This window comes from Falco punctatus, assembly GCF_963210335.1.
Source record: "Falco punctatus genome assembly, contig: scaffold_31, whole genome shotgun sequence".
Classification (NCBI taxonomy): domain Eukaryota; kingdom Metazoa; phylum Chordata; class Aves; order Falconiformes; family Falconidae; genus Falco; species Falco punctatus.
Genome location: NW_027660132.1, coordinates 874,686 through 893,021, shown reverse-complemented (window position 1 = coordinate 893,021; position 18,336 = coordinate 874,686). Strand labels below are relative to the sequence as shown.

The following is an 18,336-nucleotide window of genomic DNA, read 5'->3' as shown; positions in this document are numbered from 1 at the left end:
CAAAGCATCATGATTCCTGCAGCGCAAATATTTCTGACTCTAAAAGGGTTGAAATGCCATCCTTGACAACTTGATTTCATAAATCTGGAGAACAGGTACAGTATCTTTCACAATTAAATGTTCAGTGAGAGCTGGAATTTCCCATCCTATTTACTTTGTTACTGTTGCATAGTAATACATCCTTAAAATCTATTTTTGAGGCAAAGTAGTGGTGTTCTCGTGTTTTCTGCATAGAAGAGTAGCTGCTGTCCACTGCAATCTGCCAAAAGTCATTATGTAAGACAATTTATGAGGAGGGAAGTCTCAGAATAGAGTGGAGAGGTGAGGACTAATTGGAAAGAACTAAGATGACCAGAAGTCATTTTTCAATGCTAGCTAGAGAGCAGACCAGAGTAAAAGGTGGGGGATTTGCATCTTTTTGTATGCGCTGCACTGCAGGCATCCGTTAATAAAAATGCATGGTAGCAATAAATGACAGGCAAAAATACTGGAATCTGGTTTACCCTGTGAATTTTTTATATGCGTTTTTTTGAATGGTGGGCTCTTCAGAAGCCTTGGAGTAGGGTTCTGCCAGTGTTTTAACTAAGACTTTCTCCCTGTGCTAAAAGTGAAGAACTCTTGACAGTGAGGAGTCCTCCTCTTTCACAGTGTTGACAGAAGCCAATAGAAGCCAGTGTTGGCAGAAAATAGACTCGTGAATTACTGCTCCAAGGAAAGAAGAAATTTTACTTGCAACAGCTAATGGGAGAAGTCCTTATCTTTTTAGTTTATGTTTTTGAGTTATTTTTCCAGTGGTTGGAAAAATAATTAACTGACTAGAGTTACCGACACGATGAGAACTGGAATTTTGCAGATAGAAGAACACTGTAGCCTTTCATCTTTCCTGCTTCTTCCTTGTTCTGTACCCATCATACAGAAATGTCAAGATTGATTAAACCCTGTGGAAAAGGATTCTTAGGGGCTCCAATGTTGTTAAAATCTTACCTAAAAAGGGAGACTTCAGGCTCAAATAGCTGCTGCTGAACACCTTCCTGTTGACCGTGACGGGCAAGGCTGAAGAGGAGTTAAGGGTTGCTTTTCATTCTAGCAGCATGGCGCCTAATTTTGAAGTGACTGCACTCTGAAACAGAATCCAGAAGACGAAGACACCTACGTACTCTGAACAGAGAATGTGACTTGCATCCTTAGAAGGCCCGTACAAAACAAAACCCTGGGTGCTCGCAGGTCTGCTTTTATCCAGCTTTCAGGCAGATACAGTTGACCAGAAAAGCTGGTCATTCAGCCTGTGCTGTGCACAGGGGAGGTGTCACAGCTCTCCTGCATCCACATCTAAGTCTTATCTTCTAAGCAAAATTGTGGTGTCCATGTTACATGATGGGAGTGATGGCGCGTATCAAATTGCATGGTAGGAAGCTGCCTGCATTTTTCTGTTTGTGACCTGAGTGAACATTGGTGAAGTGACAGAAGAAGTCTGGTAAGCGTACCTTCATGGAAGGAGAGTAGGAGCAGCCCCGTCTGTCTGACCGACTGACCACCCGCTGCTGTACGTGGGTGGAGAGGCTTCTAGGAGTAGCACGTAGACAATGAAAGTTTGTAAAAGGAGTCGCCTACAGGAGAAAATGCCAAAAGCGAGGCTGGCCCTGTGATTCATCAATAGTAGACCCTTTTGTATTTTTATGATGTTCCGGATTTTCTTCCTGTCTTGCTCGCTTTTCTTGTGCGAAGAATGTTGCGTCCCTCTCTAGCAGCAAAGCTTTGTGCATAGCCATCTCCTGCTGGAGAGGAGGCAAGAGAGGTGGCGATCCAAAGGAAGTACCGTGGTCTGTTGTGTGCTGGGTGTGAAGAAACCCTTGAATTCAACACTCACTGCTTAGTTTGTCCTCAGCAACAGAACCGCTGTGCATCTTTTGGGCGCAGGGGTGATGGGGAAAAGCAGAGTGAAATAGAAGGGCTCAGTGTCTCACCTCTTACTGCCTTTGTAGGTGCCCTGACTGCGGTGGGAGCAGAGGAAGAGGAAGGTGCTGAATCTCCCTGGGATTCTGAGGTATTTCCCGTGAAGGACACCGGGGTTCCCAGTGGGGCGGGGGTGGGGAGCGAGATCCAGAAGCACTCGGAGCTTGGGCCCTGCCGCGGCTGAGGCTTATTTCCCCTTCTCCTGGTTCTGCTGTATGTTTGTAACTGGGGGCCCTTGAAATACTTGTGCTGTGTGCTAGCTGTTCAGCGAGGCTTGGGGTGAAGGTAGGTCGAGCTAATGATTTGGGTCTCATGGCAGCTGGCCCTTGGAGTTGGGTTTCTGGTACAGTATTGCGGCAGTGAAGTTTCTTGCTGCTTAAAATAGTCTGAGCTTCTCAGCGGGGCTGGCGGGATTGTTGCTTTTTCACCACACAACTCTATTCCGCTGACGTGTTCAGTGGTTGCCCTTAGGGTCTGCAGCCTAGATGATGAGCTGCTTTGGGAAAGAGCCTTTCTACCGTTTTGGCCCTTTTTGAGAGTAGCGTTCAACAGAAATACCACACGTGCTGGCTGTGTTTGCCCTTTTAGTTCTTCCTGTCTGTGGGAATGGGTTAGAAGAAAGCGGGCAGAGTCTGTAGCTTACGCCCTCTGACTTCTCTTGTGAGGAAGAAGGAACTCTTCCCCACCCGCTTCTTAAAAATACAAGGCTAAAACGCTGCTGGGTTGTTTTGGGTTTTTTTTTTTTTGTAGCCTTGGTTTCTGTAAGCTTTGTCTTGCTCGTCTTTGTTCAACCCTTGCAACTGGGAGTAGCAATGTGTTCGCTCCCCACTGCAGGACGTGTGCCTGGGGAACGTCAGCACAAATTTGAGTATCGGGTACCAGTTCAGTCCGAAAGTTGGGTCCCCCCCAGACCTGCAGTTACGGGTTGGCAACCCACAGCTCGAGTTACCGTGTTAATTCTCCCTTGCGGCTGTGCAGTTTGCCAGCGTGACAGACTAGTTTAGATGAGTTGTGAGGTTTTTGCCTAAGATCTGAAAACACACAAGTCTGCTGTGATTTTCCAATATACTGTGTCTTGACGTGCCCTTTCCAAGGGGCTGATCAAAGGCTTTTGTGATTCCATGCTGTGCAAGTTGGCTTAGCAGGAACATTTTGCGTAGAAATGAGTTGAGAATTTGTACCGATGCTCACGCCCGTGTTTTATGCTCTACAGACGGATTCTGAAAGTCCGGAAGAAGGATCACCTGGTGTGTTGCTTCCAGCTGCAGACAGACACGGAGCGCGCTCACGGATTGTTTCAGGGGAGCGCCACACCGGTAACTTCCTGGTGGACTAAATGTTTGTCTGTAAACACGTACAGGCTGAAGTGAGCTTTTATCGATGTCTGCCTTAGGAATGCACTTACGGTGTGGGTGCGCGCTATAGCAATGAAGTGCTTAGTATTTGTTAATTAACACCAGCTGTCACGGCGCTTGCTGGCAAGTTGTAAAGGAAGTTACCTTGTTTGCGTTACGTGTGCCCTTTGGATGTGTTTGTATCTCTTTGGGTTCGGGTTCTTGTGGCATAGTGCTGAAAGTGTATGTGGTTTAGGGCTGACCTGCCTGAACACCTGGACATTCTTGGATGATAACGTAGCAGAAGAAAGCTATGATCTGGCCAAGCACTTTTCCCCCCGTCTTAATTTTTGATACCTTACTGTTACGCTTTGCCTAGGAGCTAAAACGTGACTGAAAGTTCAGGGTTTGTTGTGAAGGGCTTCTGCCTGTAGTTTGCGACGCTGTCTCTTGAGCATCTGGAGTGTAGAATGGCAGGGAAGTTTTGCTGTTGGCGTAGAACTCTCATCTGAAGGATTTCTCCTTTACTAAACGGTCAGTCCTGCTTGTAGTGTAAGTACAATAGAATAGCTGAAGAAGCGAATCCAGTTTTAGTTTAGTAAGCTGGAAGCAAAACTTTAAAAGCTCCTGGGAGCTTGTAAATCCCCTTGCTGAGTAGTTGTCGTGCTTTGTATGATTCTACTGAGAGAAGTTTAAAATCGGTGTAAAAAGGAGGTAAAAGGTGATTACGCTAATCTTTCTAAGGTTTTTCTATACTGCTAGACCACCAAGTTTACTGAAATCAAATGCTGTTTGCTTTTTAACCGTTTTTGTAAACATGAAAATAATGCTGTGGAGCCATTCTTAGTAACATTTCATGCACTTCTTTCATGAGAGGACTCAAACTGTAAGATGACTAAAGCAGAGGACTTGAGAAATATAGGTGGGCCAGTAGATTGTGTGGGTTTGTAAATGATTTCCATGTTGGACAAAAATTTTTTAAAAATTACATATTTGGAACTGTGCTATAAATGCAGATTACAACCAATTGTAATGGGTTGGTTTTTTTCCTTTCCACACAAGCTGGACCCGAACAACCTGATAAGAACTAGTTTGCTTCTACCTCATTGAATGATGTGTATGAGGTGTCTGTGTCTGCACCCACGTTTCCTCTGTCCCATCGATGGAAAGGAAAACACTCCTCAACATTAAACACTTGTAGGATAATCGCAGTCGTAGTGCTGCTGGACTGTTTTACGGTAGTTCGTTACAGCAGACCAGCTTTGGCTTTTGAAATGATCTTTGTAGAAGGCAGGGTTCAGCTCCTCAAAAGAAGTATTTTGATCTTGTTGTGCTAACAAGCATGTCCTTACTGCTTCCTATGGCTTGTCCTGGTTCTGTGAGTATTGTTTCTTAAATCCAAGGCGCACGATGGGAAGCGTGCATTGTCCATTTCTTGTATACTGATACAAATGCTGGATGTTGAAGTAGATTGAATGTTAAGTATCGCAGTCTCGATGGAATAAAGCTTGCGAGTAATACTTAGTTGTAGAAACTGCTGATGTTGAATGGAGTGAAAGGTGCCTTCAATTAAATGAAATAACACTTTCCAAAACATTTTTTACCTCCAGGCATTTTGGAGAACCCCGACAATTCCCAGGTAAGTATTTGTTCGTGTCAGACTGACTACTTGTCCTGCTCGTTAAATATTATGTAGTTACTTCAAGTCTGAATTTTTCTTTTCTTTTTTTTTTTTTTTTTTTTTTTTTTTTTTTTTTTGTCATTGGATTGTCTTTCATAGCTGAAGACCCCTGAATCTGTTTTGGAAATGAATGAAACCTCTCCTAAAAAAATGCAGCAGAAATCAGGTAATGTTCACGGCATGTAGTTCTGGGTTTAGCTTTGTAATCTTTCTAGATGGGAGTATTTAATAAAGCATCTGATTGATTTGTTTTGCGGATCTGTTGGAGGAATTTGGTTTAGGACACGCAGAAGATATTGAAGGTGTTCATAACAATCTCTTTGTAGTGTTCTTTTATGAACAGACCCATTGTACTTGCAATTTTCTTTCTAATACGAAATGAATGGCTCTAGCAAGGCATCCCGGGAGCAGAAGGTGTACTGAAATAATCCTCGGTGTATGTGTTTGCTCCCTCCTCTAGTCTGCTGTTCAGCACTGTCCATACCCTTCCGTGATGTACGCTTCCTACACCGTACTTGCTGTCATCTCCCCTTTTCAGGCAGTCCTGAAGTCTGCTTTTCTTTCCGTGGCTCACCCCCTCCCCCCCCCCCCCCTGATTGTCTTGGTCCTTTGAGCATGTGCTGTGGCTGATTCCAGGCTAGGGATCTGTAGGCTAGGCTGTCCAGGAGCTGCCCGTGAGCCACAAAGGGTAATTCTTGGGCTCGTGCCGTAGCTGTAGTTTTCAGGAAATATTACTTGCCTGGCTTTATCTCTACCTGCCTGGCAGTTGTTTTGAAACATGTACAAACACGTTCCTCTGAGGCTTCCCTCTCTTGTTTCATGGAAAATGACCAGCAGGCTCAGAGGCAGGGGAGGGAGGTGAGGAAGAGAGACAAGATGGGAGGAAATTAGTGTCAGCGTGTTGTCAGGAATTCTTTTTTCTTTGGAAACAAGGCTAAAGTTGAGGCGGCTAGCTGGTCGGCTATGTATTGGAGAGAGGATATGTAACCTTAATGGGGTTTTTTTGTTTCTTTGTTCTGAGGTTTATTGATTTGTATAGTTGATAATTTGTGTTGTATTTTGTATTAATCACACTTGTTAATCGGATGAGAAACAATTTGCCATTCAGGTTTTAGAGTTTCTACAACTGTCTATTGACAATATAAACCAGAGAGAGGTGAACAGATATGCAGAAAAGTAAGCGGACTTGGAACTATTTGTGTTCTATACTTAGAAGTTACAAGTTCTTTGGCATCTTTGCTTTAGGCGAAGAAAAAAACCAGTATTGTTGTTCTTTTGACAATAATAGAGATGAAACTTCTCTCTAGGAGATGTATCTTCCTCCTTCTCCTCTCGCTCTTCTCCCTCTCCTGTATTTGCAATGGGTAAGCAACAGGTCCTCTCCTGCCCTTTATTTTGCAGTGACAGTGTTCTGGTAAGACACACAAATACTTGTTAGAGGTTGTTCGGTTAAAACTTGAGTTTTGGTTATGTCTGTATTCCACGGTAACGTGAAGTGTAGCCCCACAACGGACCAGTATGTTACGATATTACAAACACAGAAAGGTTGCCTTTTCGTGGCTCATTTCATGTCGGCTGTTTTTCCTGTGTGGCTTTATTCACCTGCGTCATGCTGGTTTTTAGCCATATGTTACCTTGAAGGTCGGGTGCTAAGAAGTAGGTGTAGATGTAAAAATTTCTTTCTTTCAAACAGTTTATGTTTGGATTTGGGTTTAAGGAATTTAGGTTGCTTCAGCAAAGCATCATGATTCCTGCAGCGCAAATATTTCTGACTCTAAAAGGGTTGAAATGCCATCCTTGACAACTTGATTTCATAAATCTGGAGAACAGGTACAGTATCTTTCACAATTAAATGTTCAGTGAGAGCTGGAATTTCCCATCCTATTTACTTTGTTACTGTTGCATAGTAATACATCCTTAAAATCTATTTTTGAGGCAAAGTAGTGGTGTTCTCGTGTTTTCTGCATAGAAGAGTAGCTGCTGTCCACTGCAATCTGCCAAAAGTCATTATGTAAGACAATTTATGAGGAGGGAAGTCTCAGAATAGAGTGGAGAGGTGAGGACTAATTGGAAAGAACTAAGATGACCAGAAGTCATTTTTCAATGCTAGCTAGAGAGCAGACCAGAGTAAAAGGTGGGGGATTTGCATCTTTTTGTATGCGCTGCACTGCAGGCATCCGTTAATAAAAATGCATGGTAGCAATAAATGACAGGCAAAAATACTGGAATCTGGTTTACCCTGTGAATTTTTTATATGCGTTTTTTTGAATGGTGGGCTCTTCAGAAGCCTTGGAGTAGGGTTCTGCCAGTGTTTTAACTAAGACTTTCTCCCTGTGCTAAAAGTGAAGAACTCTTGACAGTGAGGAGTCCTCCTCTTTCACAGTGTTGACAGAAGCCAATAGAAGCCAGTGTTGGCAGAAAATAGACTCGTGAATTACTGCTCCAAGGAAAGAAGAAATTTTACTTGCAACAGCTAATGGGAGAAGTCCTTATCTTTTTAGTTTATGTTTTTGAGTTATTTTTCCAGTGGTTGGAAAAATAATTAACTGACTAGAGTTACCGACACGATGAGAACTGGAATTTTGCAGATAGAAGAACACTGTAGCCTTTCATCTTTCCTGCTTCTTCCTTGTTCTGTACCCATCATACAGAAATGTCAAGATTGATTAAACCCTGTGGAAAAGGATTCTTAGGGGCTCCAATGTTGTTAAAATCTTACCTAAAAAGGGAGACTTCAGGCTCAAATAGCTGCTGCTGAACACCTTCCTGTTGACCGTGACGGGCAAGGCTGAAGAGGAGTTAAGGGTTGCTTTTCATTCTAGCAGCATGGCGCCTAATTTTGAAGTGACTGCACTCTGAAACAGAATCCAGAAGACGAAGACACCTACGTACTCTGAACAGAGAATGTGACTTGCATCCTTAGAAGGCCCGTACAAAACAAAACCCTGGGTGCTCGCAGGTCTGCTTTTATCCAGCTTTCAGGCAGATACAGTTGACCAGAAAAGCTGGTCATTCAGCCTGTGCTGTGCACAGGGGAGGTGTCACAGCTCTCCTGCATCCACATCTAAGTCTTATCTTCTAAGCAAAATTGTGGTGTCCATGTTACATGATGGGAGTGATGGCGCGTATCAAATTGCATGGTAGGAAGCTGCCTGCATTTTTCTGTTTGTGACCTGAGTGAACATTGGTGAAGTGACAGAAGAAGTCTGGTAAGCGTACCTTCATGGAAGGAGAGTAGGAGCAGCCCCGTCTGTCTGACCGACTGACCACCCGCTGCTGTACGTGGGTGGAGAGGCTTCTAGGAGTAGCACGTAGACAATGAAAGTTTGTAAAAGGAGTCGCCTACAGGAGAAAATGCCAAAAGCGAGGCTGGCCCTGTGATTCATCAATAGTAGACCCTTTTGTATTTTTATGATGTTCCGGATTTTCTTCCTGTCTTGCTCGCTTTTCTTGTGCGAAGAATGTTGCGTCCCTCTCTAGCAGCAAAGCTTTGTGCATAGCCATCTCCTGCTGGAGAGGAGGCAAGAGAGGTGGCGATCCAAAGGAAGTACCGTGGTCTGTTGTGTGCTGGGTGTGAAGAAACCCTTGAATTCAACACTCACTGCTTAGTTTGTCCTCAGCAACAGAACCGCTGTGCATCTTTTGGGCGCAGGGGTGATGGGGAAAAGCAGAGTGAAATAGAAGGGCTCAGTGTCTCACCTCTTACTGCCTTTGTAGGTGCCCTGACTGCGGTGGGAGCAGAGGAAGAGGAAGGTGCTGAATCTCCCTGGGATTCTGAGGTATTTCCCGTGAAGGACACCGGGGTTCCCAGTGGGGCGGGGGTGGGGAGCGAGATCCAGAAGCACTCGGAGCTTGGGCCCTGCCGCGGCTGAGGCTTATTTCCCCTTCTCCTGGTTCTGCTGTATGTTTGTAACTGGGGGCCCTTGAAATACTTGTGCTGTGTGCTAGCTGTTCAGCGAGGCTTGGGGTGAAGGTAGGTCGAGCTAATGATTTGGGTCTCATGGCAGCTGGCCCTTGGAGTTGGGTTTCTGGTACAGTATTGCGGCAGTGAAGTTTCTTGCTGCTTAAAATAGTCTGAGCTTCTCAGCGGGGCTGGCGGGATTGTTGCTTTTTCACCACACAACTCTATTCCGCTGACGTGTTCAGTGGTTGCCCTTAGGGTCTGCAGCCTAGATGATGAGCTGCTTTGGGAAAGAGCCTTTCTACCGTTTTGGCCCTTTTTGAGAGTAGCGTTCAACAGAAATACCACACGTGCTGGCTGTGTTTGCCCTTTTAGTTCTTCCTGTCTGTGGGAATGGGTTAGAAGAAAGCGGGCAGAGTCTGTAGCTTACGCCCTCTGACTTCTCTTGTGAGGAAGAAGGAACTCTTCCCCACCCGCTTCTTAAAAATACAAGGCTAAAACGCTGCTGGGTTGTTTTGGGTTTTTTTTTTTTTGTAGCCTTGGTTTCTGTAAGCTTTGTCTTGCTCGTCTTTGTTCAACCCTTGCAACTGGGAGTAGCAATGTGTTCGCTCCCCACTGCAGGACGTGTGCCTGGGGAACGTCAGCACAAATTTGAGTATCGGGTACCAGTTCAGTCCGAAAGTTGGGTCCCCCCCAGACCTGCAGTTACGGGTTGGCAACCCACAGCTCGAGTTACCGTGTTAATTCTCCCTTGCGGCTGTGCAGTTTGCCAGCGTGACAGACTAGTTTAGATGAGTTGTGAGGTTTTTGCCTAAGATCTGAAAACACACAAGTCTGCTGTGATTTTCCAATATACTGTGTCTTGACGTGCCCTTTCCAAGGGGCTGATCAAAGGCTTTTGTGATTCCATGCTGTGCAAGTTGGCTTAGCAGGAACATTTTGCGTAGAAATGAGTTGAGAATTTGTACCGATGCTCACGCCCGTGTTTTATGCTCTACAGACGGATTCTGAAAGTCCGGAAGAAGGATCACCTGGTGTGTTGCTTCCAGCTGCAGACAGACACGGAGCGCGCTCACGGATTGTTTCAGGGGAGCGCCACACCGGTAACTTCCTGGTGGACTAAATGTTTGTCTGTAAACACGTACAGGCTGAAGTGAGCTTTTATCGATGTCTGCCTTAGGAATGCACTTACGGTGTGGGTGCGCGCTATAGCAATGAAGTGCTTAGTATTTGTTAATTAACACCAGCTGTCACGGCGCTTGCTGGCAAGTTGTAAAGGAAGTTACCTTGTTTGCGTTACGTGTGCCCTTTGGATGTGTTTGTATCTCTTTGGGTTCGGGTTCTTGTGGCATAGTGCTGAAAGTGTATGTGGTTTAGGGCTGACCTGCCTGAACACCTGGACATTCTTGGATGATAACGTAGCAGAAGAAAGCTATGATCTGGCCAAGCACTTTTCCCCCCGTCTTAATTTTTGATACCTTACTGTTACGCTTTGCCTAGGAGCTAAAACGTGACTGAAAGTTCAGGGTTTGTTGTGAAGGGCTTCTGCCTGTAGTTTGCGACGCTGTCTCTTGAGCATCTGGAGTGTAGAATGGCAGGGAAGTTTTGCTGTTGGCGTAGAACTCTCATCTGAAGGATTTCTCCTTTACTAAACGGTCAGTCCTGCACGTAGTATTTTTTTTTATTTTGTGTTAAGTTTTTTGTCACAAGTAGGATGATTCAGGATGCACTCTAGGTGTAAATAAGTAATATGAAGTCTTGATGGTTATAAAAATGTGTGGTTTTTCACTGCAGGTGAGAACTCGGGATCTACCTTTCATATGTCATCATCAGCTGAAAAAGAAGACATGAAAGATGGCATTGAATATTATGGTGTGCGGGTATGTAAACCCAAATATTTTGGATTGCAGTCTGATTCAGTAGGCTGTATTATACACTAAGGTAAAGAAAACTTACCAGTCAATGAATAATGCAGAAGGGACGTCCTGTAGGTGAAGGCTGTGTTTACCGTCTGAAATAAAGTTGGATACAGTCTTCTTATGGTGGGGTTAAATCCTTGTCACTATGTCGGATGCTTGTTGTTTTCAGTTGGTTTGCTTAAATTTTGAGCGGTGTTTCTCCTCTTGTGCACTGCTGAGAAACAGTGCCACCAAATGTGGGTTTTATTGCCTGTGCAAAATGCACGTTCAAGTGAAGAGGGAGATTTGTCTATAATATGCTGATCTGTTTGATGAAACATGCCGGTCTTCCTCTTTGTAAGACAAAGATCAAAGAGAACACCTTGAAATATCGCGACCTTTCTGATGCTTCCCCAGCCTCTGCAAAATACGCTCTTGTTTGGCCACGTGAAGTGTTTGAAAAGGGTTTTCTCAGAGGGTATCCTAGAGGGGAATAAGGCAGGCGTCCTGCTTGTGGCGGGTGTGCGGGGCAGGGCTGCACAGCGGGGTCTGGCGTCCTCTGGAACGAACACCCGAAGGGACAGCGTAGCAAATGATTTCCACCCCACAGCCGGGCGTCACGAGAGAGGGACGTGCCTAATTCCAACAGGCAAAGCGCAGGACTTAAGCCTGTTGCAAGGTGGTAGTAGTTGGCCAGTGAGCTTGGGAAGGGGGAGGGTGAGACAGGTGGTGTCTGGCTGAGGTGCTCCTTCCCTCTTGTGAGCGGAGGGGTCTTTGCCGCGGGAGAACAGGGCCTGGCTGACGAGAGGAGCGTGAGGAGCGTGACGGTCTCAGCCCGCTGGGACACCAAGGCTGCAGGCCCTCTTCAGGAGGCACCACGAGGGGAAGGGGCGTGTGGGCAGGACTGTGACACGGGGCAGAAGCCGTCGGTGCTGTTGAGAAACAGAGCGTGGGGACAGGGACTTGAGGGGGCTGGGTAGGATTAAGGCGTGGTGCGGTTTTCCTGCGAGCTTGGGTTCCTGATTTCTGGGATGAGGGCAGGAGCAGGCAGGTTCCCCTAATAAATCCTTTCCTTTGCACCTTGGAGTGGAATTCATTATTTCTGAAGCTTGGGTGAAGAAATAATCCTCCCTTAGCCAGTTCTCCGTGTGGTGAACAGTAAGAAGCTTGTCATGTTCATTCCCGTTGGGTTAGCTTAGGTGGCCGGGGACTGTACAATGCCAGACGGTAGAGCGCGATGGAGGGAGGAGGGTAGGTGAGGAAAATGTTGGCAGTTTTAATGAAAAATGGTATTAAAGCAATAAACCGTGAAAAATAAACATGCTCTGTGACAAATGCCGGCAGTTACAGCAAGCAAGCAGGCTAAAAGGTAAAAGCAACCCTAATGCCTAGGCAAACCTAACCCAAGAAACCGCTGTCTCTGAGTCCTTCTCTTGTTAAGAAGATGGTGTGCAGTGAACCTTTCATTTAGTGTCCCTTGATTTTTTTAATGAAAATGGCTTTCAAAATGCCTTATTTCTATTATAGGATGAGTTTGCAACAGAAATTGCATAGATTAACTGTAGTAATTTTTCTTGATAATCTTTCTGTCTGTACCTGTTTACTTAAGGATAAATATATTTTAGAAACTACCAACTTGATAGAAAAAAACAGCACATGAAAATCACACTGGTAAGGCAGAAGTTTTACATCAGAAATTTCACAGCAGAAAATGAGGAATTGCACAGTGCTGACAAGCAGTTAAGTCCAAGACCTTGGAAAGAAAGATATGCAAGAATGTGGGTTGAAAATGAGAAAAGGGAATTGAAAACAAATTGTAAAAATGTTACAGCAGAGCTAAAGCAGCTGCTTGGTGAAATTAATGAAACTGGGAGAACTACTTCCCTTGTGGAAGAAATGTCAGAAGATGGCTTCAGTGCTGAATTGAAGAGTTCTCATGTTGTTTCATCTCATGCAACGGAATCAAGTAACAGCTTAGAAAGTAAAGTGAATTTGGAGATATTAAACTTATGCTAGGTGGAAAAGTACCCAAAATGGAAACTGTATTCCGAGTCTTGGTGTCCTTTCTGATCAAGATAACTGAAATGCAAACATGGAAGATACCTGGAGTACAGATGAAGAAGATTGCACAAACAATATCGATGATACAAAGATGCCTCTAGCAGAAGGAGGGAGAGAGAAAGAGAGAGAAAAAAATGCCTTGTATGGAAATGGAAGAGAATGAAACTGAAAGTAGTTGAAATGCAGTGGGAAGTCCTGAATACTCCCTGAGATACAGCTTTAAAACAAGTCTTTTGGATGACATTTCTAATATTATTCCTAAAATAAGACCAGTTTCTACATGTGATGAAAATGCACTTTCTGTAACAGAGGAAACTTGGAAAAGACTCTGGATTTAGTGATGATTTTCCCAGGGACTGCTTTATTAACAACAAAATAGGAGAAACAGAAATGGAAAGACTTTTTGCAAATGCTCAGCAATCATACGTCATGCTGAAAAGGAATCTTGATGAAGAACTAAAACAAGATACGGGAAGATTTAAGGGTAGGGTAGGAATGCTGCAAATAGTATTCCTGGCTTTGGAGAAAGAGAAGGTACAGCTGCTAAAAGAGGTGGTTCACCTGCTACTCTTTATTCTTTAATCTCGCTCTGGATCAACGGTCCTGTTCACTTTAGCTATTCATCATTAAAGGAGGATGCTTCCTACAAATTGGGGTTTGTTCTAATTAAATTGGTGACTGGTGAATAAAGAGAGCAGTAGAGAGTTGTCTTTTTTCCCCATTTTTGGAAAACGGAATGCATTATTGTTCCAGTTTAACAATAGGTGGCACTTGGTTCCAGTGCAAGTAGTTATCTCTTCATTGCCATAAAAAGAAATCCAGGTTCTGATTCTGAATCAAAGAATGAAAATAGCTTCTGAACAGGGTCCTGACTAATAATTCATGTGCTGTGATATCTGCGTGGTGTGTCTTCATTGCCTTTCACTAAAATTCCTCTTTCCTGTGAAACCAGTTGTGTTTGTGGGTTTGGGATCTTTTTTTCTTTCCTCCCCTTGTTCGCAGTTCCACTTGATTTTTTTCTGGTGGTGTTACAACGAACATTGTGCAGTCCTCCTAACGCTTTGTCCATCAGTACTGTTTTCACTTTTTTCTTGTTCATGTTTTAAGAGACACTATTGTTTTCTTTCTAAGGGCTGTATTTTTGTTATGTCTTGCATCATGAGTGAATTCAAAGTACTTTCAATGGCATAATACACCTTGTAGTGTAGTTTTGTGAAAATGCTTCTCTATGAATTAAAAAAAGATCATTTTATATTATTTCAGGGGTAAACTCTGAATTAATCAATCTTGGATGTGGTGTTTCTGTCTTCTAGAAATACGTGAAGCTTAACTTTGTTTTTATAGGTTAAGAAGGAAAAAAGCAAACAAAGATGTTCAAAAGTGCAGGCCGTGGCAAAACAGGAATGTGTGGATAAATTAAATAACATCACTAATCGGCAAATGAAACAAAAGATTACTGTAAGGAAGAATGACTGTTTGAAAATGGAGAATGAAAACACGATAGAAGAAAAAGACAAAAAGAGTTTTTCATCTGGGGAGAGCTCAAAATTGATTAAAATGCCAATGAAAGGGTAAGCTAAGGAAATAATCTCTAGCTCTTATTTGTAGTACTATGTAAGTGTCTTAGGTTTTCTGATACTGTGGTAGTTGAAGTAGTTTCCTCAGTGGTGAAAGCCATAGTGAGTAGTCCACTGCTTCTCAAAAAATGAAGAAAAATTCTTTTTAGACAAAATGAAGCGCACGATGGAGGTTCAAATTTATTGCCTGCTCTAAAAAAAGAAAAGGGGAAAACAAAAGAAAACGCCCACCTAAATTCCTGTGATTTCCATGTCAACACTGAGGTAAAATGCATCTTCAAAACCAGAACTGAAGACTGGAAAAAGCAGTTATTTTTGTAGGAAATGGCCACCTAGAAAAGAAAAGTAGGAACTTGGGGTTTGCTACTACTCCCTTTTCTAGGTGATTTTAGTGATCTCCGTGCAGTTGGTGTTTTCCTTTTCATTAAGTTAATATGCCCTTTGTCGGGAGAGGGGAAAAGATGATATTACCAAACCAATCTCAAAAGTCTAAAGAAGGCACACGTATTTTTATGCAGACCTAAGCAGGAGCTTTTTCTGTCTGTCCTTCAAAGGAATCTCTGCTCTAGATGCTTTCTGTAACGTGGCTGTTGGATATAGTCCAGCTTAACCTGGATCCAGCTCAGATTCCACGTGTCCCCCTCACTCTAGGGGAAGGGTTTTAAATACTTGGGCATATTCCACGATCTTTACAGTCAAGTCTGTGATTTTATCATAGCTATTTTTTGTCTCGGTTGTTTCTGGACATCATCTTAAGTATGTCTGTTTCACAGAAATATTTTTTTATAAACCTACTCACTTGGTGTTTTGTTTTTTTTCTTTCTTTCTGTGTAATGCAGTAAAATTGCCCTGAATGCCAAAGGTGCAAAGGAAAGTAAAAGACAGCCTTCAAAGCAGAAGGCTCATCAGCAGATGAGCTCTTCCAGTGGCAATCATGGTCAAGTACCGGATGATAGCACTTCCAGTGAAACATCTGAGGATGAAGGAAGGTATGCATATAAGGAATGTTGAAAATAAAACTCACTTAATGATAAAAATTGGCCTGAGAGCTAGAGGCAAGTTTGGGGTTTTGTTGTGTGTTTAAGGTTTTTTGTAAACCTGATGCATATGAAGATTCTTGTTCTTTCGTGTGACCACCTGATGTTCTTTCTTGTTCTTTCTTGTTCTTTCCTGTGACTACCTGATGCGCTTTGTGTTGACAAACACTTCACTTCTGTTTAGAGTGCTTTTGAACATGCTGGCCAAGTCAACAATAAGGTCACGTGCACGAATTCTGATTAATTACATGAGTGTGTGTGCACAGGCATAGAAGTATTTCATGTGTTTAAAAAGGGTGAGGTATCTCAGTTTTTTCACTGCAGGTATCTCAGGATTTTTTGCCCTGCTCCCTGCTCCACCTTTTCTCTTGCAGCTGTGTACCCTCCTGACTTCTTGCCCACCCTGAACTTACTTGTGTGGGTTGTGGCAAAGTGAGAAAGAGAAGTTGTTGACACTGTTCAGCCCTAGCTAAAAATCTGGTGTGTTATCAACACTGTTTTGGTCAGAAATCTAACACACAGCCCTGTGTGGGCTGCTGTGAAGAAAATAAACTGCGTCCCAGCCAGACCCAGGACACCAGAGAATCCAAAATTACAGTTCATTGACCTGTAGGAGAAGGATTCTCGGTACTGAAGAGAGCTAAACCCCTGGTATTAAACAGGGAATGCACGTAAGCGTATAGCTACATGTCTGTAGCTGTAAGATTTCTGTCACTTTGCGTGAAGTTTAGGGAACAGTTATTTCAACTATTTGCTTAATATCTTGCGGAAAAATTAGCCTTCCAGTAGACATTAATAGCACACAATAATTGTTTCAGTCTTGAACTATATCTAGCAAAGTTACTATACCAGATTTTAGTTTAATTCAGTTCTGCAATTAAGTTTTCAAAGCAACTGTAGGTATTATTCATAATGCAAAGTAAGCATTTCAGTACTGAAATATATTTCTTGTTTTCTAGACCTGCAGCAACAACCAGGAGTGAAAGGAACGAGGTACTGTAAAACTAGTTTCTTGATAAACAGTCTCTATCAGCTTTTAATCACTTAGGTGGGAGCAGTGTTTATGTAGTGATCAACCAGATGTACAAATTGCTGCTGGTATGCAGCTTTATTGTATTTGAGACAAATCTGTGGGCTGTGAAGGAGAGAATGAATCATTCCTGCATTTGTAATGGTCTGTAATACTAGACAGTGGAATTACAGAAAGTACTGTATTTTTTGTAGGTCAGCATACCAGTGGAAGTAACTGATGACCCTGGTTTAACTCACTCATCTGACCCACCTTCAGAGGATGTCCGGTTACAAGCTTCAACCTACAAGGAGACTATGCTGCTGTTGGAAGAGCTTAGTGTGGTTCATATGGGTATGTTTTCAAGTCTCTGTCTTCAGCTGTTACAAGTTCCCCTTAAAACATGATTTCTTTGTATGCACTCCAAAGTATGTTAATTTCATATTTTGATATAGTATCTCTTTGTGACTAGAGATCCCCCTCAAAAGCTGTGAAACTGTCACTTAACCTGAGATGTTGCCTGCATTGCCAGCCGACGTGCCTTACGTTATCATTGGTTCTCTGTCTAGTCAGAGCTGGAGAAGCAGTTTCTTGCAAAGTACAGTTCAGCTCCTTCTAATGCGGTCATCAAAAGTCAGCAAGAGCTTTTTCTTCTTTATAGCCCCTTGATGTGGTTTAAGCCCAGCCACACCTAAACACCTAAGCACCACACAGCCACTCACTTGTTCCACCCCAGTGGGGTGGGGGAGAGCATCGGAAAGGGAAAAGTGAGAAAACTCATGGGTCGGCATGAAAACAGTTTAATAGCAAAAGCCACGCACGCAAGCAAAGCAAAGCAAGGAATTCATCCAGCACGTCCCATGGGCAGGCGGGTGTTCAGCCATCTCCAGGACAGCAGGGCTCCGTCACGCATAACAAATACTTGGGAAGACAAAGTGCCATCACTCTGGATGTCCCTCCCTTCCTTCGTCCTCCCCCAGCTTTATATGCTGAGCATGATGCCGTGTGGCATGGCACGTCCCTTGGGTCAGCTGGGGTCAGCTGTCCCAGCTGTGTCCCGGCCCGGCTCCTTGCGTACCCCCAGCCTGCTGGCTGGTGGGGTGGGGTGAGGAGCAGAAAAGGCCTTGGCTCTGTGTGAGCGCTGCTGGGCCATAAGGAACACATCCCCGTGCTACCAACCCTGTTTGCGGCACAGCTGTAAAACATGGCCCTGTACCAGCGACTGTGAAGAAAATTAACACTATCCCAGCCACAACCAGCACACCCCTCAACAGCTAATGAGAAAGAGTACAGCAAAATAATGGCTTTGCTTAAAAATAATAAGTACATATATATAACAAATTTCAACTGTCATAAGATGCTTGCATATATGCACAAGGCATTATATAAACATAAGCATCACTTACTAGGGCTCTTAAACTATGCTAAAATTTCATCAGGCAAGTGTTAACCTTGGCTGAAGGCCAAACTCCCCGCCCAGTGCTGCCACTGCCCCTCATTGAAGAAACGGGGTGAAAAAGCCTGTGGGTCAGTGTGAAGGCAGGGCTGTCACTTCCCAGTGACTGTCACTGGCAAAACGGACTCCACCGATTAAAATACATTTGGATAGTGAGAAACAAAGACCCCAAACCTGAGAAGGACACGTCGGCACCCCCCCTGCTCAAGCTCTGCTGCGCTCCTTCCCTGCCACCTCCCCAGGCAGCACGGGGAGGCTGCGGTCTGCAGTCGGGACGTAGCAGTTTCTCTCTGCTGCTCCTTCCTCGTCCCTTTTCCCTGCTCCAGTGTGAGTCCTCCCCCAGGCTGCAGTCCTTTGGGGAAAATCTCCTCCAGCCTGGGCCCTCCATGGGTCGCAGGTCCTTCGGGAAGGATCCGCCTGCTCTGGCAC

The 18,336-nt window shown here is 44.0% G+C and overlaps 1 protein-coding gene and 1 pseudogene across 5 annotated transcripts in view; both read left to right on the top strand.

Moving 5' to 3' along the window:
• Nucleotides 1-18,336, top strand: part of LOC308057883 (ankyrin repeat domain-containing protein 26-like) — a 66,461-nt pseudogene that overhangs the window by 35,213 nt on the left and 12,912 nt on the right. The window lies entirely within an intron of this gene.
• Nucleotides 3,572-17,461, top strand: LOC308057885 (uncharacterized protein). Of its 4 annotated transcripts, none has more exons than XM_080411908.1 (4): nt 3,572-5,134; nt 10,664-10,788; nt 14,173-14,399; nt 15,245-17,461. In XM_080411908.1, exons 1-4 carry the CDS (start codon nt 5,095-5,097, stop codon nt 15,414-15,416), a joined length of 564 nt encoding a protein of 187 aa, XP_080268034.1. In that variant the 5' UTR covers nt 3,572-5,094; the 3' UTR covers nt 15,417-17,461. The 4 variants fall into 4 exon arrangements, with proteins under 4 accessions (XP_080268034.1, XP_080268035.1, XP_080268033.1 ...); XM_080411909.1 differs by having other exon boundaries at nt 3,578-5,134; nt 10,664-10,749; XM_080411907.1 differs by lacking the exon at nt 3,572-5,134 and adding an exon at nt 5,567-9,972 and having other exon boundaries at nt 10,664-10,749.